At 44.3% G+C, this 23,452-nt stretch overlaps 1 protein-coding gene across 1 annotated transcript; it reads left to right on the top strand.

The window, feature by feature from the left end:
- Window positions 1-798: 798 nt before the first annotated feature.
- On the top strand, window positions 799-22,774 carry LOC126195090 (prostaglandin reductase 1-like). Its single transcript, XM_049933553.1, has 3 exons — window positions 799-1,029; window positions 9,997-10,356; window positions 21,887-22,774. The coding sequence occupies exons 1-3, from the start codon at window positions 829-831 to the stop codon at window positions 22,337-22,339; spliced, it is 1,014 nt and encodes a 337-aa protein (XP_049789510.1). The 5' UTR covers window positions 799-828; the 3' UTR covers window positions 22,340-22,774.
- The last annotated feature ends 678 nt before the right edge of the window (window positions 22,775-23,452 follow it).

The following is a 23,452-nucleotide window of genomic DNA, read 5'->3' as shown; positions in this document are numbered from 1 at the left end:
GACTGATCATCCACTACATCAATCATAACAAGATGATCATGTAAGTCTACTCATAGATGTTCTTCCTCGGAATCATCGCTGTTGAGAAAACTGAAACCTTACGCATTTGCATCTGGGGTGCTTCCAATGCTTTGTGGTAGGTTTGTTAGTTTGAGCACTTGTCGCAGCACAAGCAAATTTTTTAACTGCTCATTGCAAGAACTAAAACTCTCCAACCTCCTCTTTTTGAACTGTTAAATCTCGTTCTGTGTTGGTTCTTGCACTTTTGGTGCTGACCTCACGCCTTGCGATGGAGATCGTATCAGGTAAGGAAGCACGAGAGAGGTCAAAAATTAACACCAAAAGTGAACTAAATCAATTGAAAATATGAAGTGTAAATATCACATTCTTCTTCTGCAAACGCTTATCAGTCAGCAGGACAGCTTGAGTATGAATGTCTGCTCTTATTAAGAACTTGTCTTTCAATAAATTTCACAACATACCGGACGTAAACATTACTACTTTGCTACAATTAACCGGAGAACCATAGACATCCCGATAACAGCTAGATAAGAGTCCAGTGTTTCACAACATACCTTACTGTTACGACGGCATATGACGCTGTACCTCTATACCACACGTAATCAGTACTACTTTGTCCGACGTACCGCAGGTCAATTACGCTAGCGTAAACCAAAGATACGCCGATAACAGCGCGGTAAGGTTCCAGCGAAGTTAAATATAACATTGACGCAAATCGCAGAGATACCGATATCAACTCGACAAGGCCTCGGTGATCGTATTAAAAGCGCAGGTTGCTCACACGTCTGCAGAACAGCAGCAGCCACCATGGTGAAGGCACGCAAAATCGTACTCGTCCGACACTTCCAAGGGCCGCCTCGAACCGAGGACTTCCGCATCGAGGAGGAGGACCTGCCGCCCGTCAAGGAAGGACAGATCTTAGGCGAGGCAGTCTACTTTAGTGTCGACCCCTTCCAGAAGGGTCACACGGCTATGCACAAAGTGGGAGACACCTTCTACGGCGCTCAGGTAAAGTACCTCTCACTTCCCGTCGTTTATAATATGATACAGACGGTTACTCTGTGCCTCGAAGTGGGCATCCACACGCAACGCCACTGGCACCATTCCAGTGACGTCACCGATGTTTCGTGAGCAAAATGGAAACTTTCACTCGTCGCGCTCCAGCGACGTCATTTTTTGACACATCATTGTGAGTTAAATGTTATTTTAACTTTCTGATGCCATTAAGTCTTCCCAAACCACTGATAGCAGTCGTTCACCTGCTACATGGCGATTGCATTTCGAAATAATTTCAATCTCTGTTTAGACTGAGTGTGACAAGAAACGCATGGGAGACTGGTTCATTGAGAACTGATTTGGACACAATCTGAAGCGGTCTGATTTTCTTTTACAACTATGCGCTGATGAACCAAAATATTATGGCCACCTGATTAACAGTTTGTTTGGTCGGTTTTGGAAAAAAAAAAAAAACATTACTGATTCTGCGTATCGGGGTTCAAAACGGTTCAAATGGCTCTGAGCACTATGGGACTTAACATCTGAGGTCATCAGTCCCCTAGAACTTAGAAGTACTTTAACCTAACTAACCTAATGACATCACACACATCCATGCCCGAGGCAGGATTCGAATCTGCGACCGTAGCAGTAGCGCGGTTCCGGACTTCGCGCCTAGAACCGCTCGGCCATCGAGACCGGTGCGTATCGGGGATCCCACCGTTTGTTGTTGGGTTTGTGGAGATATGTGGCATTAGATGTCTACGCACAGGTCATGTAATTCGCATAAATAACAAGCCACTCATTTGCGTACGCGGTGGTGGCGCCTGATAGTGACCCAGCTGAGTTCCGTAGCATTTACATCAGGCGAATTTGGTCGTCGAGACATCACTATATTGCTCCGCAAACCACAGTAGCACGATTCTGGCGTCGAGACATGGACAATTATGCAGCTGGTCCGCAGCCGTCAGCTTGCCTTCGATTACTACCACAAGCCCCATGTGAGAGCAGGAGAATGTCACCCGTGCATAATACGAGGGCCATCCACAAAGTACATTACGTTTTGGAATTAACAATAAATAAATTATTGGAAAAACTTTTTATTATATACAGATGAAAGCCACACTTAAATAGTACTTTTCTACATAGTTGCCATTTAAATTAAGGCACTTATCGTAGCGATGTACGAGCTTGGAAATTCCTTCGTCGTAAAATTCGGCCGCTTGCGCCTTCAACCACGTGGTTACCTCTTCTTGAAGCTGTGCGTCGTCATCCAAACGCTGCACAGCCAACCACTTCTTCATTGCTGGGAATAAGCGGAAGTCGTTCGGTGCCAGGTCGGGACTGTATGGCGGATGAGGAAACAACTCCCACTTAAAAGATTCGAGAACTTCACGAGTGGCATTTGCCCTGTGGGCCCGGGCGTTTTGGTGAATCAGCAAGATCTTTGAGCCCAACTTTTCCTTGCGCTTGTTTTGTATTGCTCTTCTGAGGTTGTGCAGAGTTTGGCAATACCTTTGAGAGTTTATTGTAGTGCCTCGTTCCAGGAAATCCACAAAAATCACACCTTTTCTGTCTCAAAAGACAGTCATTACGTGGTTGAAGGCGCAGGCGACCGAATTTTACGACGAAGGAATTTCCAAGCTCGTCCATCGCTACGATAAGTGCCTTAATTTAAATGGCAACTATGTAGAAAAGTACTATTTAAGTGTGGCTTTCATCTGTATATAATAAAAAATTTCCAATACTTTATTTATTTTAAATTCCAAAACGTAATGTACTTTGTGGACAGCCCTCGTACTACTCCCACCAACTTGCGTCCGTGGCGCGCTGCACGTTTTGAACCGCCGGTCACCCCGATGACGGCGTTTATGAAGACGACCATCGACCTAGTGTAGCAAAGATGTGATTCAGCCGAAGAGCCGACGCGTGACGGCCGAATCCCAATAGTCCCATGCCCACTCCAATCGCAATTGACGATGTCGTAGGGTCAACATATGAACACGTGGGGGTGGTCTGCTGTGAAGCTCCATGTTCTACAATGTACGATGAACGGTATGCTCCGAAACACTTGTGGATGCACCAGCTGTGTGCTCTTTCGAAGAGATGTCACACATCACCACGTATCCTACTTTACAGCGCATACATGCCTCCGAACCCAACGTTCTGTGAAGATTCGTGGACGTCCAACCATTTAGCTCCTAGTGGTAGTTTCACTATCCTTCTACCTCTTTCCGAGGCTTCTCACGAAGGTAGCACGTCCAATTCGACCAACTTCGCCGTTTTCGGGTATTAGTTCACAGGCTCTGCTTAATAATAATCTGCCCTTTGTCAAAGTAGATTATCTCATTGGATTTCCCTGTTTGAACCCAATATACTTTTGTTACCACGTCACGTGTCCTCAATGCCACCAGGCAGTATGCAGCGTCGCGCTGAGAAGTGGTCATAATGTTTTGGCTTATTAGTGTATGCACAGCTGATTACACTATCAGAAATTGTCGTATCACTCCCCGAGATTTTATGATAATTAGCAAATTATCAAACAACAAGTGAGGTAATTTGAGATTTAGATAAACATTTGATTTATTGTCACTTCGTTCTCAGCTAATGCATAATAATGTGAGCTTTTCACATAGTATGGTACGGTCCAGCAATCGCGGCAGTAACTATCAGAATGTACATTAACAAGAGCATTATACTCCCTACCAATATTTAGAAATTTGTTGACAGTTCTATGATGTGTTTTGCCGTTGTGAACACATAATGTGTGTCAGATTAATGTTTTCTGCTGAGTGTGTGTGTGTGTGTGTGTGTGTGTGTGTGTGTGTGTGTGTGTGTGTGTGTGTGTGTCTGTTTGTGTGTCTGTGCGTGTGTGTGTGTGTGGGTGCGTGTTTGATAATTTCAGTGTAGATAAACAATTGATTAGATAATTAATAACTAAGACACTTGTCGGTATCCAACCACTTAGTTCCAAAAGTGGATCAAGTATATCATATACTGCTGCTAACTGGTTCAGATTTTGGTGCCGACACGATAAAAATTAAGTGCTCTTACAGGTTAGAAAATTGGAGTCACGAGAGATATATCTGTAGGCTAGAGTCACAACAGCTCCGACTTGCCATCAGCTCTTATTATAGCGACATAAAATTTTAAATGCCAAATGTTTATACCACATTGTAGTTAACGATATAATTAATAAATGAAGCTCTGTGTTCCTAATTTTGCACGAAGCAAGATTGCTCAAAATTTCGTGCACGATAACGAATGAATTTTCTTCGTGATCAGTGTATTCAGTACCCATATTTTGTTTTTCGACAGCATCCAGTTTTGGGTCCGATATTTGTGTTGTCTATTCGGACGACTTAGTTCCTGTGACAGCTGTCATAACAGCATGATGGTAGCCATACCAGTCCTTCCGATTTCAGTTGAGGCCATCTGACTTATGAATGAAGCAAGTAACATTGCAGCTGACAGTGTCGATACAGTTTGTGATGGCATGTCACTTGCTGTGCCGTCATCGTCGAACTGGGAAAACTGAAATGCACGTAATGACAAGAAAAATACCAACAACAACACATACAAAACATCTTATTTGTCCCTCTCCCTCTCTCTCTCTTTCTCTCTCTCTCTTTCTCTCTCACTTATTTTCTCTTAACTTCAAAATCAGACACTGCTGTATGCTGGGTTGATTTTTTAACATTCAGGGTGACAATTCTTTAACTATATGAAAAAAAACATAAATTAGTTACAAACAACGGCGTGCACACACTTTATTATTGTAAACGTCACTACAGACATTCGAATTTAGGTTATGACATGTTCGCTATGCCTGCCATCATTGGCGGTGATGTGGCGCAGATGAATAGCGAAATTCTGCAAGATCCGCCGAAGCGTCGGAACATCGATGCTGTCGATGACCTCCGGAATGGCTGTTTTAAGCTCAGAAATGGCTTTGCGGTTATTGCTGTACGTCTTGTCTTTAATATACAAAAACGAGTCGCATGTTTTCATACCCGTATAATATGGCGACCAATTGAGGATCATGCCAGTAGCCTGTGGGTACCCGAGAGCCAGAATGCGATCCCCAAAGTGCTCCTCCAGGACATCACTCTGCTGCTTCGATGGGGTCAGCTCCGTCTTGCATGAACCACATTTTATCGAAATCAGGATCACTTTGGATAATGAGGATGAAATCGTCTTCCAAAGACGTTGCGTAGTCACCGTGCCATCAAGGGATATCGCACCGATTATTCCGTGACTGTACATTGCACACCACACAGTCACCCTTTGAGGGTGAAGAGACTTCTCGACTCGAGAATGTAGCTTTTCAGTCCCCCAAGCGCGACAATTTTGCTTATTGACGAAATGAAGCGGGTGGGCAACCACAAGGCGTGTGGGCATGCTTATACTAATCCTCATCACCCCCTGTGGCCAACCGCGGTGTTTAAACGTCCTAACCCAAACCGCGCAGAAGTTATAGCGGTTTTATTTCATATAGTTCAATAACTGTCACCCTGTAGCTAACAAAGGCTGTATGATTGCATGATTTGTAACTTCACTGAATGTTCTTCACTCGTAAGTAATAGTACATCATTAAATTTTGTACGGTCAGTGGTCCTAAGTAGGGACAGTTTAAAAGGAAAAATTAGTCTTAGGCATATCTGTAGTTGTGTGGAAGAATTAGTAGAGGGTGTCGTTCATTCTAATAGAAGGTAAGTCGTCTGCTACAAAAAATGCCGTCAGACAGATTTAACTGATTGATGAACATGTCAACGGAGTTTGAACATGCGACCATAATAACATAAAGAGTTACCGACGAAGTAGGCCTGCCGCGTGACGGCTCTGTTGTGGTGGAATACCGAATGAGCACCTGGATAAGAGTGTAGTGCAGTGGGAATCTGAAAAGTGTGTACACTATTAGTCCAAAAACTTCCGAACCTGGTTTTGTTGTTGGCGTACGAGTGATGTCAGCGCAGTAATTACGGCCGCAAATCCAACTAACAACTGTAAACAACAGATGTGCACTGGACCAGTCAGCTGTGTGCAAGCAATAAGGGGAGATGGAAGGCAATTTTTATCCCTATTCTGCCGATGCTATTATACCCATTGATTAGGTACACTTTTCAAAAGAACTATAAGTGATAAAACAATGAAAGAAGTAAAGCTGTGAGTACCGGGCGTGAGTCGTGCTTCGGTAGCTCAGTTGGTAGAGCACTTTCCCGCGAAAGGCAAAGGTCCCGAGTTCGAGTTTCGGTCGGGCACACAGTTTTAATCTGCCAGGAAGATTCATATCAGCACACACTCCGCTGCAGAGTGAAAATCTCATTAATGAAATTCTTACTGCATATAAATAACATATATGCCTCAATATACAAGTAAAATGAAAATAATACCTCATGGTCTTGAAGAAAAAATTTTTATCTTTCAGTAGTAAAATTTAACTATTTTTGTATATTAATTATTATAAAACAGTTTCTGATTGTTTGGTGGTTCTCACTTTACTTGTCATAACTTATTACCATCTGCAGTACAAATTGACCAAATTTCATGTTTCTAGTCCCATTAGTTTATCAAATAATGGTACCTGAAAATAAAAAAAATGTAGTTTTGAGAAAAATCCATTTAATGTTTAATATTGCAATTCTAGTATAGTCATTGATGAGAATACTTACCATTAACATTTTCTTCCACCATACTGAGCATCATCTGAATCATACTGATCTTCTTTTCTTCTCTTGGTCCCTCTTCTTTTCTGTCTGGCTTCTTTTGTGCATTTAAAATTACCAATATCTGCTTTGCGGATTCTCTCTTTATCTACTTGCAACAAGGATCATGCAGTATTTCCACTATATTTTATGCCCAATAATTCCAATACATCCAGTTTTCTAATTAACCATCAGTGAAGCATAAAATAGCATCATAAACACCAAATTTGAGGGTTGTAAGCTGAATAAATACAGTTTTCGGTAACCGGTTCCAAATGACAGAATTCACACATTTATTTAAATTTTGGGTTTTCCCATGAAGACATTTCTTCAACTAGGTATCTTTACAAAGGTCTATAAATATGGGTTTAATTTAATTTAATTTAATTTAATGCTGTGCATTATCTCTGCATGGCGCAAAAAGGAAGGCGTGGCACAGAGAGTCAGGAAAACCAGAAAACCATCATATCTCACGAAAAAATTGTCCTATTTGTATAAAACAAAAACTGTTTCACGCAGGAAAGACCAGGCATTTCAAATATGCTAAAATCTGAAAATAGAATTTTTGAAGCCTACTTGCCTTCCCTTTCCCCTTTTAGTAGTGGTCGCGCAAACGTCCTGTTTCCAATGTTATTGTGCTAGAAATTGCAGTGGTGCAACAGCTCCAAATGAAGTGTTCCCTGACGTTCTCAACAATGTTTTGAAGAAGATAAGAGGATATACAGAGTCTAAGCCACACTTAGATTCTTAGAGAAGAACAACAATGTGTGGCACCAACTGTGACATGACTGAAATGCAAAACCCAGACAGTCATTTTCTGGAAAAATTCATCACAGGTGATCTATCACAAAACGACAAAGTGCATAAATTCACATCAAGGTTCAATGCTTTGATGATGTAACCGACATTCAAGCCAATGCGTCGATCGAGGTGATATATATATATATATATTCTAACTACTGAAGGCACTGACTACTGATAGGCATAGTTAGCAAATGAAAGATTTTGATAGAGGACAAACAATGAACAATGTATTTACCTTAAGAGTGTTCAAAAATCAATATATACACTACTGGAAATGGAAAAAAGAACACATTGACACCGGTGTGTCAGACCCACCATACTTGCTCCGGACACTGCGAGAGGGCTGTACAAGCAATGATCACACGCACGGCACAGCGGACACACCAGGAACCGCGGTGTTGGCCGTCGAATGGCGCTAGCTGCGCAGCATTTGTGCACCGCCGCCGTCAGTGTCAGCCAGTTTTCCGTGGCATACGGAGCTCCATCGCAGTCTTTAACACTGGTAGCATGCCGCGACAGCGTGGACGTGAACCGTATGTGCAGTTGACGGACTTTGAGCGAGGGCGTATAGTGGGCATGCGGGAGGCCGGGTGGACGTACCGCCGAATTGCTCAACACGTGGGGCGTGAGGTCTCCACAGTACATCGATGTTGTCGCCAGTGGTCGGCGGAAGGCGCACGTGCCCGTCGACCTGGGACCGGACCGCAGCGACGCACGGATGCACGCCAAGACTGTAGGATCCTACGCAGTGCCGTAGGGGACCGCACCGCCACTTCCCAGCAAATTAGGGACACTGTTGCTCCTGGGGTATCGGCGAGGACCATTCGCAACTGTCTCCATGAAGCTGGGCTACGGTCCCGCACACCGTTAGGCCGTCTTCCGCTCACGCCCCAACATCGTGCAGCCCGCCTCCAGTGGTGTCGCGACAGGCGTGAATGGAGGGACGAATGGAGACGTGTCGTCTTCAGCGATGAGAGTCGTTTCTGCCTTGGTGCCAATGATGGTCGTATGCGTGTTTGGCGCCGTGCAGGTGAGCGCCACAATCAGGACTGCATACGTCCGAGGCACACAGGGCCAACACCCGGCATCATGGTGTGGGGAGCGATCTCCTACACTGGCCGTACACCACTGGTGATCGTCGAGGGGACACTGAATAGTGCACGGTACATCCAAACCGTCATCGAACCCATCGTTCTACCATTCCTAGACCGGCTAGGGAACTTGCTGTTCCAACAGGGCAATGCACGTCCGCATGTATCCCGTGCCACCCAACGTGCTCTAGAAGGTGTAAGTCAACTACCCTGGCCAGCAAGATCTCCGGATCTGTCCCCCATTGAGCATGTTTGGGACTGGATGAAGCGTCGTCTCACGCGGTCTGCACGTCCAGCACGAACGCTGGTCCAACTGAGGCGCCAGGTGGAAATGGCATGGCAAGCCGTTCCACAGGACTACATCCAGCATCTCTACGATCGTCTCCATGGGAGAATAGCAGCCTGCATTGCTGCGAAAGGTGGATATACACTGTACTAGTGCCGACATTGTGCATGCTCTGTTGCCTGTGTCTATGTGCCTGTGGTTCTGTCAGTGTGATCATGTGATGTATCTGACCCCAGGAATGTGTCAATAAAGTTTCCCCTTCCTGGGACAATGAATTCACGGTGTTCTTATTTCAATTTCCAGGAGTGTATATATATATATATATATTGATTTTTGAACACTCTTAAGGTAAATACATTGTACATTGTTTGTCCTCTATCAAAATCTTTCATTTGCTAACTATGCCTATCAGTAGTCAGTGCCTTCAGTAGTTAGAATCTTTTATTTAGCTGGCAGTATTGGCGCTGGCTGTATTGCAGTAGTTCGAGTAACGAAGATTTTTGTGAGGTAAGTGATTCATGAAAGGTATAGGTTACTGTTAGTCAGGTCCATTCTTTTGTAGGGATTATTGAAAGTCAGATTGCGTTGCGCTAAAAATATTGTGTGTCAGTTTAGTGTTGATCAGAATAAGTAAAGAGAGAAATGTCTCAGTACGTTCAGTTTTGCTCAGCTGTTGGAAAATCAAATAACATAAGAAGTTTACCACCAGAGTAATTCATAAATTTTTCTAAGGGGATGTTTCAAGTATTTGGGGTTGATTTAACTGTATATTACTGCTACTGTGTGGTAGTGTTGTAAGTGGAAGGGGATTTCAAAATCAGGCAGTCTCTGTAGATGAGATTTCTCTTATTTGTGATGAACTATCTAGAATTGTAGGCCTTACTGTGGCATATTTTGACCCAGGTTCATTTATCGAGAACAAGTGTGTTTGTAAACGCTAACAGTATTACACTGCCAGATGTTGCAGCAAAGGTGCTGAGTATCATGGAGAGATTTACTAACGTATTTCCTGGAAGATCGAAGCACCTTGTTACTTGTACAACTGTCTTGTGTTAGCGCAGCAGTGCGATGGTGTAATGCAGAGGTCTGCCCACAGGTGGCGCGGATCGTGGAGAGCCGTGCTCCCGGCTTTCCAGTGGGGCGGCACGTCGTGGCGTACTGGGGGTGGCGCGACCGCACGGTGGCCGATGTGGGCTCCGGCAGGCCAGAGCCCCCCCTGTACGTAACGCCACCCAGGTTGGTGCCACACCTGGGGGACCTGCCTCTGTCGCTGTCCCTGGGAGTCCTCGGTATGCCAGGCAACAGCGCCTACTTCCCACTGCTGGACATCTGCAAACCCACGCCAGGAGAGGTGGTCGCAGTCACTGGCGCTGCCGGGGCTGTCGGCAGCGTAGTGGGCCAGATAGCGCGCATCAAGGGCTGTACTGTCATCGGCTTCGCCGGATCCGACGCCAAGGTATGTGTTACTTAGCTCTTCAATTGTGTATAGATACAGGTGTTGAGTAGCGAGGACAATATTCCCCATCCTGAAACAGAGGCACCGTTCGCAACTGTCTGACTAGCGGAGAGCTTTAAAGTGGCGCTTTGGAGACACAGGGAGGCGATCTGGCCCAAAATGGAATGTTCCTAATGGATTAACGACGAGGTCCAGTGAGCCAACCAGCCTGGACATGGTTTTCGAGCGAATTCCCCCATTCAACTAGAAGAATACCTGATTGTTAATCACGCCCCGCCTTAGATACACTCTATGCAAACATTTAGGAAACGAGAGAAGAAGAAGAAGAAGTAAAACAAGAAGAAACACGAATGCCGTTTAAATAATCTTATTGATATGTGATTCTAGATTATTCGTGCTGCTAACGTGGTTCAAGTTTCCCTCAGGAGTTATGTCAGGTTGAATCGTTTCTTCTGCACGGTTTTTGGCGACGAGGCTCGCTGCCATCACCTAGCGACAGCTGAGGAATGTTGGGCTGATTTTGGAATATTCTCATCAAGAACCCTTGGCTTTCTCCAGTTATGAGAGGTAGTCCTGTTGATTGTTCTTGAGGACGTTATTGATGATACTACACTAGTTGCTTTTATTTGAAACTAATGGTCACATGGTTTGAATTAATATCTTGGAAGATAGAACGTATTCCAGCAGCAGGTGTGGCCGTATGGTGGCGTTGCAGCCCTGGTTATTGTTCTTCCAGATGCTCTCGATGGTACTGTACTATTGTCTTTTTCCTGGCCCAAAATATACACAAAAGTTACCTTAGTACGCTGGAAGGTAGAACACTAATCCAGCAGCAGGTGTGGGCGTATGGCAGCGTTGTGCAGCAACACCTCAAGTTGCTGATATATCAGTTGCGTGGTGACCTAGAGCTCTTTCAGAAGTCACTGGCCGATCACATGGCCTTCTCTTTGATATAAGGTACTCTTGTTACCAGTTGGAGTTTACCAGATTATAAAGTCTAAACTAGTGGGTGTCTGTGACGTTAACGGATGCGAATTTCCCCACCTACGCTATCAGGTGGAGAGGTATAAGTTTCCCCGTAATAGGTCAGTCAGACAGTAAACGCGGGATGCGGCTACTAAGGTAGCGAAATACATGTGGCCTGCACATGTATCGAAGTTACATCAGCCACGATGAACTCAGAGAATACTCGTCCTTCCAGATCGGATATGGAAAGGGTTAATACATGTTGAGTCAGGAAGTAAGGTACATGCTTTGAGGGATGGTAATATTAGTGATTCTGAACAAAATACTTCATAAGGGCATATGCTCCATTCCGAATGGTTCCCAAGGCAGAACACATTTAATGCACATTGTTATTTATTTTCTGTATTATTCAAAGACTGTCACTGTTTACAACGTGCCATAGTAGCGCAGAGGCAATTGAGACGAACACTTTGATAAAGAACACATGTGGTCTGTCAAGTCGGGAAACTACCTCAAATTGGCCTGCGAGATTTTCAGTATACTCGCGCTAACTATTAGTCCTGGAGAAAAAGCGAATTGGATCTTTTTTGAAGGAAATTTAATGTAATTTAACTTTGTACTGTTACACGTTTTCGCTCGAGGGTATGGTTTTCAAGAACACCGTACAAAAGTGAAACTAAATGTGTTCAGCCTCGGAAACCATTCGGAATATGGCATATGTCCATATGAAGTTTTTGTTCAGAATCACTAGTAAACTGCAGGAGCGCCCAATGAAAGGCTCCAGAATTAGTATCGCTTATTGAAGACTATACTGTCCAGATAGTAGTAGGAACAGAAAGTTCGTTGAAATCGGAAGTGAGCAGACCGAAATCCTAAGTTCAAATTGTAATATTAATCTTAAGGATAGTTGGCAGCTTTTTTATTTCAATAAATAATTCTACAATATCTAGCGATGCTATCACGGAATGTGAATTGATCTTGGTGAAGTTTAGCATCAGTGGTCGGTCTGAAATGGTAATCTAGTGCTTTTATAGACCGCCTGCGTCAGGAGCTGTAGTGATAGAGTGGTTCAGACAGAATTTCTAGAATGTCGTTAGTAATTTTCCTGATCATGCCGTTGTAATAGGGGATGAATTCCATTTGCCAGGTATAGAATGGGAGAGTCGTGCTATCAAACTGGTGCCAGAGACAGGGATTCGTGTGACATTATTCTGAATGTCTTGTCCGAAAATTACTCCTAGCAGATAATAAGAGAACCAACTCGTGAACGTCTAAGACGTCCTACCAACAAACAAACCTGAAACTGAACTTATCGAATCACTTAACGTAGACGAAGGTGTCAGTAATCATAAAGCTGTGATATTAACTATGAACACGAATTTTACAGAGAATGCTAAGAAAAAAGGAAAATATTTTTGCTTAGCGAGAGCGACAGGATACAAGTTGCTAAGTATTTGAGTAGTTAGCATCAAATATTCTTTGCTGAGGACGGAAATCTAGAGCACGAATAGGAAAAATTCAAAAGCTTCGGTCAATATGCCTTAGACAAGTGTGTTCCGAGCAATGTCGTAAGGGATGGGAAAGACCTACCGCGGTTTCATAGCGGTCTTAGAAAACTGCTGTGTGAACAAGATCTTCATCTCAGATTCAAAAGAAGTCAAAACCTAACTGGCAAAATTAAGCCCACGCCCGGGTTCCCGGGTTCGATTCCCGGCGGGGTCAGGGATTTTCTCTGCCTCGTGATGGCTGGGTGTTGTGTGACGTCCTTAGGTTAGTTAGGTTTAAGTAGTTCTAAGTTCTAGGGGACTGATGACCATAGCTGTTAAGTCCCATAGTGCTCAGAGCCATTTGAACCATTTTTAGCAAAATTAAGCTGAACGAAGCGAAAATGAGCGTAAGGAGATCAATGAGCGAAGCGTTCAATGACTTTGAAAGAAACATTTGGTCAACCGATATGAATAAAAACTCTAGGGTTTGGTCTTATGTGAAATCAATAAGAGGTTCAAAATCCTCTTTCCATTCACTCAGTGACCTTTCTGCCACCGAAACGGAAGACAGCAGAGAAAAGGACGACATACTGAATTAGGACGTTTCGGATGTTTCACCGTGGAAGATTGCAACATGGTCTCTCCTTTCAACTATCGTTCGAACGTCTAAATAGCAAATACTGAGGAAACTGATCGCGGAATGGGAAAGAAACTACAATCGTTTGGTAGTGCAAAGGCATCAGGACCAGATGAGATACCTACAAGACTTTAGGAAGATTATGCGGAAGAACTTTCTCACCTTGTAGGAGCTGTTCCGTAGAAGGGTGCCTAGCGATTGGGGTACAGCATTTTCAAGAAGGGTCGTAGGACAGATGCGAGTAATTATAGGCCTACATCGTTGACATCAATGTGCTGTAGAATTATGGAATATATTGTATATTGAAAAATTATTACCTTTTTCGAGAACGAAAATCTCCTTCATAAAAATCAACATGGATTCCGCAAACAGATATCTCGCAAAACTCGGCTTCCTTTGTTCTTCCACGAGATCTATGGCTGTAGACAAGGGTGCTCAGGAAGTCAATCGACAGCGTCCCACACTGCAGTTTAGTGGAAAAAAATAGAAGCTTACCGAGTATCGGACTAGATTTGCGACTGGATTCAACACCTCCGTACAAACAGGGCTCAACACTTCGCTCTTAGCGGAACAAAACCGATGGATATAAAGATAATTTCCGGAGTACCCCAAGCAAGTATGATAGGGCAGTTACTCCTTACAATGATTATAAATGATCTATTAAAAGGCATCGGAAGCTGCTTAAGATTGTTCTCAGATGATATGGTTGTCTACAAGAAAGTAGCAACGCCAGACAACAGTATGGATTTGCAAAAGGGCCTACAGAGGACTAATGAATAGTACGGGTTGTGGCAGTTCACCACGAACGTAAATAAATGTAACATATCGCATATACATAGGAAAAGAAATAGACCGCTGTACAACTACGCTATTGTGGCGAATTGCTGGGAACCGTGTCTATTGTAAAATATTTAGGAGTAATTATCCAGATTGATCTTACGTGGAATGGCCGTATAAAACAAATAGTAGGAGAAGCAGATGCCACACTGAGATTTGTAGGAATAATATTGATGAAATGTGACTCACCCACGAAGCGACCGATTCTTCAGTAGTGTTGGTAAGTAGTGGGGTCCCCACCAGGTAGGACTGATAGAAGAGATAGAGAACATCCACGAAGAGTGGCGGGTTTCGTCACGGGATCGTGTAGTCGGCGCCAGAGCGTCACAGGCGTGCTCAAAAAACTCCAGTGGCACACGCTACAAGAGAGGAGCTGTGCATCACGATGAGGCTTACTATCGAAATTTCGAGAGAGCCTTTCCGGGAAGAGTCAGGCAACATATTACTTCCTTCAACTTACATCTTGCGAAATGACCACGACAAGAAAATTCGAGAAATTAGAACTAATACAGAGTCTTATCGACAACCATTCTTCCCACGCGCCATTCGCGATTGGAACAGAGAAGTGCGGATCTGCCGTGGTACCAGAAGTACCTCCGTCACAAACCGTTAGGTAGCTTACGGAGTATGATGTAAATGTAGATTAAGAAATACTATATGGTAAGTACTAATCTAGCTTCAGAGCTCCATTTAAACTCCCACCCCCCACCCTGCGCGTTAGACAATCAGTACGTGTACTGGCCATGTTTCCCCTGACAACTGTCACATATAAAAACCTGTATGCAGCAGAATTTTATAAAAAACAATCCTAAGGTCCAGTGGGAGTATTGATACCGGATGTACTAGGGGTGGTGCTGGTGTAGCCTTCACATTCTTTGGCCCTCAGTTTGTGATCATCATTGTTGGCGGCGTCATATCTGAATATGTTCCCCACAATGAGTAGTGCGCTTTTTGATTCTTGAAGGTACGAGTTTCCCACCTATCACCCACTGAACTACTACTAAATTAAGAGGTAAGTATGACTGTGTCAACTGGAAACTATCGCCTTTACCCTCTCAAGAAAATTTTTCGTGTGTTTCCGTCTACAGCTCCACAGTCACTTCCTCGTAATAAAAGGTTGACCATGTACCACTACCCACTTTCTCAATAAATATGTCGTTCTTGTGCCTGGCATGCAATCCTCAGTGCTTTATATCTTGAAATCTATTATTCCTTTCTAGTTTTAAAAATTCCCTGGTTAACTTTTCCGATTTTACGAGGGTTGGAACTTAAATAGTGGCAACTAATTATTCACAACAGATACAAAAGAGTTACATGTTTGCACCTGTTACTGTCCTTCAAATTAGTCACCAGTGTTGTGTAGAACCCGTTGCCAGCGATGTGGAAGGCGTACTATACCGTTAGCAGAGCCTGTTCTGTTGATGGGGCGAATGGAGCGGTCAGCTGCCTGTTGAATCTCTGGAACAGTTCTAAAGCGAATGCCACGACATGGTTTCTTCATCTTCGGAATCAAATCAAAGTCACAAGGACTTAATTCCTTGGAGTATGGTGGATGGTACAGTACTTCCCAGTCCCATCGACCAAACAGAGCAGCCACAGCTTTCGCTGCATCAGCCCGCGCATTTTCGCGCAAAATGGTGGGTGGGTTGCGCAGAAAGAGTTGCCTCTTCTTTCGCAAATCTGGTCGCAGCTGATGATCCAAAAACGCACAGTAGTACTGTGAATTGATGGTCTGCCGTGGAGGAACGTAATGCGTTAGGATAACACCATCACAGTCGTACACGAGAATCACCATAACTTTATATCGCCACATTCGCACCATCAACAGAACAGTCTCTGCTAACGGTATATTGCGCCTTCCACATTCTTGGGAACGGGTTCTACATAACGCTGGTGACTACTTTGAGGGACAGTAACAAGTGCAAAAACGTAACTCTTTTGTATCGGTTGTCAATAAATAGTTGCCACTATTTAAGCTCCAAGCCTCGTATATTAATAATTCCTTCGTAGACGTCGGTGTTAAAAAATGCTGGAAGACCATGTAGTGATACATACAACGCTAAAGCTGGAAGTAGAGCACAATCCAATTATTGTTAGTACCAGTTTACTGCTACTGATAAGGTCTCAATGATGTTCTCAATGTTGAACTTTCGGTTTTAAATTACTTTTTCGAAACAGTTACTTAGTTTTCCAACAATACAGTCTAAATAATAAACGAACTATGTGATATGTCTCAAGAAGTATATTAATTATTAAAATGAATCTTTTGTTGGATGTTAATCATAGTTCAAGTACTTAATTTCTGATGGACAACATCATATACACTTCACAATCTTGCATTATTCTTCACGTATGAGCTTTCCAAGTAATTAAGCTTTCACTGACCTGCAACAGTCATTGTCCAGTACACAGTACTCTACGCTTAACTTCTCTCACAATGTTTGAAAATTCTGTAACAGCTGTTAAATTGTAGCTGACTCTAATATCTTTTTGGGAATATTGACAGAAGGGACTGGTTTGTATAAGTATATTTACTGAAACTTTTTAAATCATTAACATGGAAGTAACGGCCAAACAACCTTTTACACTTCTCACAAAACCTCAATGACTATCAACACTCTCTCCACGACTTAAGCGGATTTTGGGCAGATAGACTTCGTGTGATATGGTGCTTTTGGTGGCCATATATGTAGTATTGCGAGGTTATCGGCCCAGTTTCAGTACTTCGATACAGATGTTCATTTGCTTTTGCAAATTCATGGACCTTTTATTAGCCATACCAGAGCAGTAACCACTCATCAAAATAAACCCATATAACGTTAGTTACACACACCTCCATGTATAGTCACTGGCATGTATTATTCATGAACCACCGGGATGGTACTTTCACGCACTGTCGATATAAGTGCCACTGCTGGTATGTAATACAGTAACTTACACTTGTGAGCATCATCGCAGGAAGGAAGGAAAGAAGATTTGACAACATATCATCTTGTTGACAATGACGTCATTAAAAATGGGTGACAGGTACGGGTTGGGGAAGGAAGCCAGCCGTAGCGTTTGATAGCAACTGTACCAGCATTTTCCTTAAGCATTTACGAAAACACGGAAAATATAAATGTGGATGGTCGACGGGGAATTCAGCCGTCATCCCTCTGAAAACGAGTCCAGAGACCTAACACGGTATCAGTCCACTCTATCTGAGCGTCATCCTCACATACATACAACGTTTTAAATTTACTTAAACACTTCTGACGTCGGGAGCAGTTACTCCGTCTCTGACAAAGGGTGCCTACTGTACCCTGCTCAAATGCTTACTGGCTGACAGGTTGTGTTCTAGCCAATGGAAAAAGTTCCAATTGGATGGGTACTTTACCTTCACCTGTTTCAACACGTTTTAAGTAATTCACAATCTCAGGGTTGGTCATGGTCTTATACACGTACATACAGCTGTAGACAGTTGTAAGTGTACTAAACATTTTACAGTATTTTCCTCAATGATGTTTCTGTTGCTTTCAGTACGTCTGATAAAGCAACGCCTGTTATAAATTATCTTCTACTTCCACCGAACTTTCTACCTGCTCTGAAGCTACGTCTGGTTGTGGACTTAGTCTTGCCTCTGTGCATCGTTCCAAGTCCTTACCATACACTGAGGTGACACATCTCATGGGATAGCTCCTAATATCATGTCGCATGTCCTTTCTTCCGACATAGTGCAGCAAAACGCCGTTGAATGGACTCAACAAGTATTGGAAAATCACCTGCAGAAATATTGAGCCCTGTTGCCTCTATAGCCGTCCATATTTACGAAAATGTTGCCTGTTCAGGAGTTTTTGCACCAACTGACCTCTCGATTACCGTCCATAAATGTTCGATGGGATTCTTGTCGGTGATCAGTGTGACCAAATCATTCACTCGAACTGTCCAGAATGTTCTTCAAACCAATCGCGAACAGTTGCGTCCCAGTGACATGGAACATTATCCATAAAAATTTCATCGTTGTTTGGGAAATTGAAGTCCATGAATGACTGCAACTGATCTCCAAGTAGCCGAACGTAACAATTTCCAATCAATAATCGTTTCAGTTGGACTAGACCATAACATGGTAAACACATCCCATATAGTTAAAGCCACCATCAGTTTGGACAGTGTATTTTTTGACGTCCTTGGTCCGTGGCTTCGTGGAATCTGCGCCAGATTCGAACCCTGTCATCAGCTCTTGCCAACTGATATCGGGACTCATCTGACCACTCCGTGGTTTTCCAGTTGTCTAGGGTCTAACCGATATGGTCACGAGCCCAAGAGAGCCGCTGCAGACGAAGTCGTGCTGTTAGCAAAGGCACTTCCGTTGGTCATCTGCTGCCGTAGCCTATTACCACCGAAGTCCTTAATGACACGTTCATCGTACATCCAACATTGATTTTGGCCATTAGTTCATACAGTGTTTTTTGTCTGTTAGCACTGACAACTACACTCCTGGAAATGGAAAAAAGAACACATTGACACCGGTGTGTCAGACCCACCATACTTGCTCCGGACACTGCGAGAGGGCTGTACAAGCAATGATCACACGCACGGCACAGCAGACACACCAGGAACCGCGGTGTTGGCCGTCGAATGGCGCTAGCTGCGCAGCATTTGTGCACCGCCGCCGTCAGTGTCAGCCAGTTTGCCGTGGCATACGGAGCTCCATCGCAGTCTTTAACACTGGTAGCATGCCGCGACAGCGTGGACGTGAACCGTATGTGCAGTTGACGGACTTTGAGCGAGGGCGTATAGTGGGCATGCGGGAGGCCGGGTGGACGTACCGCCGAATTGCTCAACACGTGGGGCGTGAGGTCTCCACAGTACATCGATGTTGTCGCCAGTGGTCGGCGGAAGGTGCACGTGCCCGTCGACCTGGGACCGGACCGCAGCGATGCACGGATGCACGCCAAGACCGTAGGATCCTACGCAGTGCCGTAGGGGACCGCACCGCCACTTCCCAGCAAATTAGGGACACTGTTGCTCCTGGGGTATCGGCGAGGACCATTCGCAACCGTCTCCATGAAGCTGGGCTACGGTCCCGCACACCGTTAGGCCGTCTTCCGCTCACGCCCCAACATCGTGCAGCCCGCCTCCAGTGGTGTCGCGACAGGCGTGAATGGAGGGACGAATGGAGACGTGTCGTCTTCAGCGATGAGAGTCGCTTCTGCCTTGGTGCCAATGATGGTCGTATGCGTGTTTGGCGCCGTGCAGGTGAGCGCCACAATCAGGACTGCATACGACCGAGGCACACAGGGCCAACACCCGGCATCATGGTGTGGGGAGCGATCTCCTACACTGGCCGTACACCACTGGTGATCGTCGAGGGGACACTGAATACTGCACGGTACATCCAAACCGTCATCGAACCCATCGTTCTACCATTCCTAGACCGGCAAGGGAACTTGCTGTTTCAACAGGACAATGCACGTCCGCATGTATCCCGTGCCACCCAACGTGCTCTAGAAGGTGTAAGTCAACTACCCTGGCCAGCAAGATCTCCGGATCTGTCCCCCATTGAGCATGTTTGGGACTGGATGAAGCGTCGTCTCACGCGGTCTGCACGTCCAGCACGAACGCTGGTCCAACTGAGGCGCCAGGTGGAAATGGCATGGCAAGCCGTTCCACAGGACTACATCCAGCATCTCTACGATCGTCTCCATGGGAGAATAGCAGCCTGCATTGCTGCGAAAGGTGGATATACACTGTACTAGTGCCGACATTGTGCATGCTCTGTTGCCTGTGTCTATGTGCCTGTGGTTCTGTCAGTGTGATCATGTGATGTATCTGACCCCAGGAATGTGTCAATAAAGTTTCCCCTTCCTGGGACAACGAATTCACGGTGTTCTTATTTCAATTTCCAGGAGTGTATATGCAAGCGGTGCTATTCTCGGTCGTTAACTAAAGGCAGTCGACCAGTGTTCTCCGTAGCGAGAGGAAGAGCATGAAATCTGGTATTCTCAGCACACTCTTGACACATTGATTTTTGCGGTTTTTTCACGCACTGTTGCTTGTCTGTTAGCACTGACAACTCCACGCAAACGCCGCTGCTCTGGGTTGGTAAGTGAAGGCCTTCGGCACTCCGTTGTTCTAGGTGAAAGGTAATGCCTGAAATTTGGTATTCTCGGCACACTCTTGGCACTGCGGATCTCGGAATATTGAATTCCCTAATGATTTCCGAAATGGGATGTCCCATGCGTCTAGTTCTAACTACCACTCCGCGTTCAAATTCTGTTACCTCCGGTCGTGCGGCCATCATCAAGTCGGAAACATCTTCACGTGAATCACCTGAGTACAAATAACAGCTCTGCCAATGCATTGCCCTTTTATACCTTGTGTAAGCGTTATACGAGGGTAATTCCAAAAGTAAGGTCTCCTATTTTTTCATAAGTACATAGACCTGCTTATTTCTACAATGGTTTACATCTGTTTACAGCTTGAACATTTAGCTATTTTTCGACATAATCACCATTTCTGACGATGCATTTTTGTAGACGCTGTGGCAGTTTTTGTATGCCCATGTCATACAAGCTCGCCGCCATGCTGTTCAGAAAGTTATGAACCTCCTCTTTCACCTCATCGTCGGAGCTGAATCGCTGGGACCACAATTAACGCTTACAGGTACTGCGAGACACTGAAAAAACTCAAACTGGCAATTCAGAACCGGAGAAGATGAATGTTAAGCAAGGGCGTACACATTCTCCATGACAACGCTCGCCCACACATCGCTCGGCAAACCCTTGCTCTCCTGCAACAGTTTCAGCGGAACATAGTCTTGACTTGGCGCCCAGTGACTATCACCTGTTCACTAGGTTAAAAGAACATTTGGCGCCGGCCACAGTGGCCTAGCGGTTCTAGGCACTTCTGTCTGGATCCACGAGACCGTTACGGTCGTAGGTTCGAATCCTGCCTCGGGCATGGATGTGTGTGATTTCCTTAGGCTAGTTAGGTTTAAGTAGTTCTAAGTTCTAGCGGACTGATGACCTCAGATGTTAAGTCCCATAGTGCTCAGAGCCATTTGAACCATTTTTGAACATTTGGCCGGAAACCGATTCAGCTCCGACGCCGAGGTGAAACAAGAGGTTCATAACTTTGTGAACAGCATGGCGGCGACCTGGTATGACATGGGCATACAAAAACTGCAACAGCGTCTACAAAAATGCATCGACAGAAATGGTGATTATGACGAAAAATAGCTACATGTTCAAGCTGTAAACAGATCTAAACCATTGCAGAAATAAACAGGTATATGTACTTATAAAAAAATAGGATACCTTACTTTTGGGATTACCCCTGTATATCCATCTGCATATACGCATATCAGTATCTCACGGTTTTTGTCACCTCAGTGTATTATGGTGACGTTGTGGAGCAGTGGAATTTTCCGCTGCGTGAGTGAGTGGGACGGAGAATAAGCTACGGCGACATGGAACTCTTCCTGGTGTTCTAGTTTGTTTTATCAAAATAGACAGAATTAATTCTTCTTCTTTTATAGTATATGACTGTGCTTTGTAGATAACTAGGCAAATAAGTCGATCCAGCATCTTGTACACCCATGACGAATGTCTCTTATTTTCAGGTGAAATGGCTGAAGGAGGACCTGGGCTTCCATCACGCTTTTAACTACAAGAAGACAGACGTGTCCACCGCCCTGAAGCAGGCTGCCCCAGATGGTGTCGACGTGTACTTCGACAACGTGGGAGGCGACATAAGCACTGCAGTCATGAGCAACATGCGGTACCGCGGCCGCATCGTCGTGATCGGCGCCATCTCTCAGTACAACGACCTCGAGCACCAGAAGTTGGTCAACCTGCCCTTCACATTCCTTGCGCAGCAGCTCCGACTGGAGGGTTGCTCGGTTGCGCGGTATCACGACCGCTGGGAAGAGGGCATCAGCCAGCTAACGAAATGGGTCAGAGAGAGTAAAATCAAGTACAGGGAGACTGTGACCAAAGGCTTTGAAAACACTCCCAGAGCTTTCATCGGTATGCTGCGAGGTGAGAACTTCGGGAAAGCTGTTGTCAAACTGTGAACAATACGGACGTAGCAGACGTGCGTGTCCACAAACAGAGACAAAGACAATTTCTTTCAACGTTTCATACAGGAAGTATGAACTCTACAGTGCATAATTGGGCTCACATATTTCGCTAGAAACTGTCTTCAAAATTTTACTTTCGGAACGTCATCGTTTGTAATTTCGTTAAAATAATTATATGTTGAATATTTTCTACGCTTTTTTGTTTGAATGGAATTGATAAGCCTACACAGAGATGCCTTAAGAGTTTTACTCAACACAACTGAAATTGTTTCAAAAGGACTGTTACGATTTAATGCGACAGGACATCACCTAGTCACTATCAGTAATTGTTTTCAGTCGTACTATTCATAGCTACTTATAACACACACAATATATAACACATATATTTACATCAAATGTATCACTGAAATGTGAATTAAAGCCAGTTACGCAAACAACAATAAATGTTTCTAGCTTTCAGCAGTGTCTGCATTTCAAAATTCACGTTGCCAGTGCAAGCAGGAAGAGTGTGTTACCAATTCCCACCCTCTGTCATTGTCTGAGTACTTTTCGTGCCAAAATACCGAGTTGGTGTTCATTCTCGAGACAATAGCGTCAGTCGAGGAGGAATCTTCGTTGCTGAAGGACTTGGAAAGTAGTCCTAACTAAGACCAGGGTCACCGTCAGAATTCTAGGCGTCTATAATAGACCGCATTTCTTCAGACTAAGTTCTGGGTAATGTTAAAACACATGTATTGAGGTGTAGGAAGAAACTGCATTGCAATAGAGGATACATTTATTAACTACGGCTCCGAAACTTGTCTAATTAGTATCATACATTTCATGCTAATGAAAATTATCTTTACCGTCAGCCCACAATAAGCGAAGTAAAAGATACCATATGAGGACCAAGGCGAAAGGAAAACTAATATAATTCAATAGCAGCACTTTCTTCATTCTAACTTACTTTAACTTCTAAATGTTGTCACAAATATACAGTTTTTGAAATATATTTCAGTAGCTATAAATCAGTAATATCTCGTCTCTCCTCCCTCCGAACACATCCGACCAACCAAAAAAACCGCTGATGTGAGAAATGTGACCAACTGACGGAATGAGTAACACAAA

The sequence above is a fragment of the Schistocerca nitens genome, chromosome 7 (genome assembly GCF_023898315.1).
Source record: "Schistocerca nitens isolate TAMUIC-IGC-003100 chromosome 7, iqSchNite1.1, whole genome shotgun sequence".
Classification (NCBI taxonomy): Eukaryota; Metazoa; Arthropoda; class Insecta; order Orthoptera; family Acrididae; genus Schistocerca; species Schistocerca nitens.
Note: the sequence above shows the minus strand (reverse complement) of the source record. Positions and strands in the feature narration are given on the sequence as shown.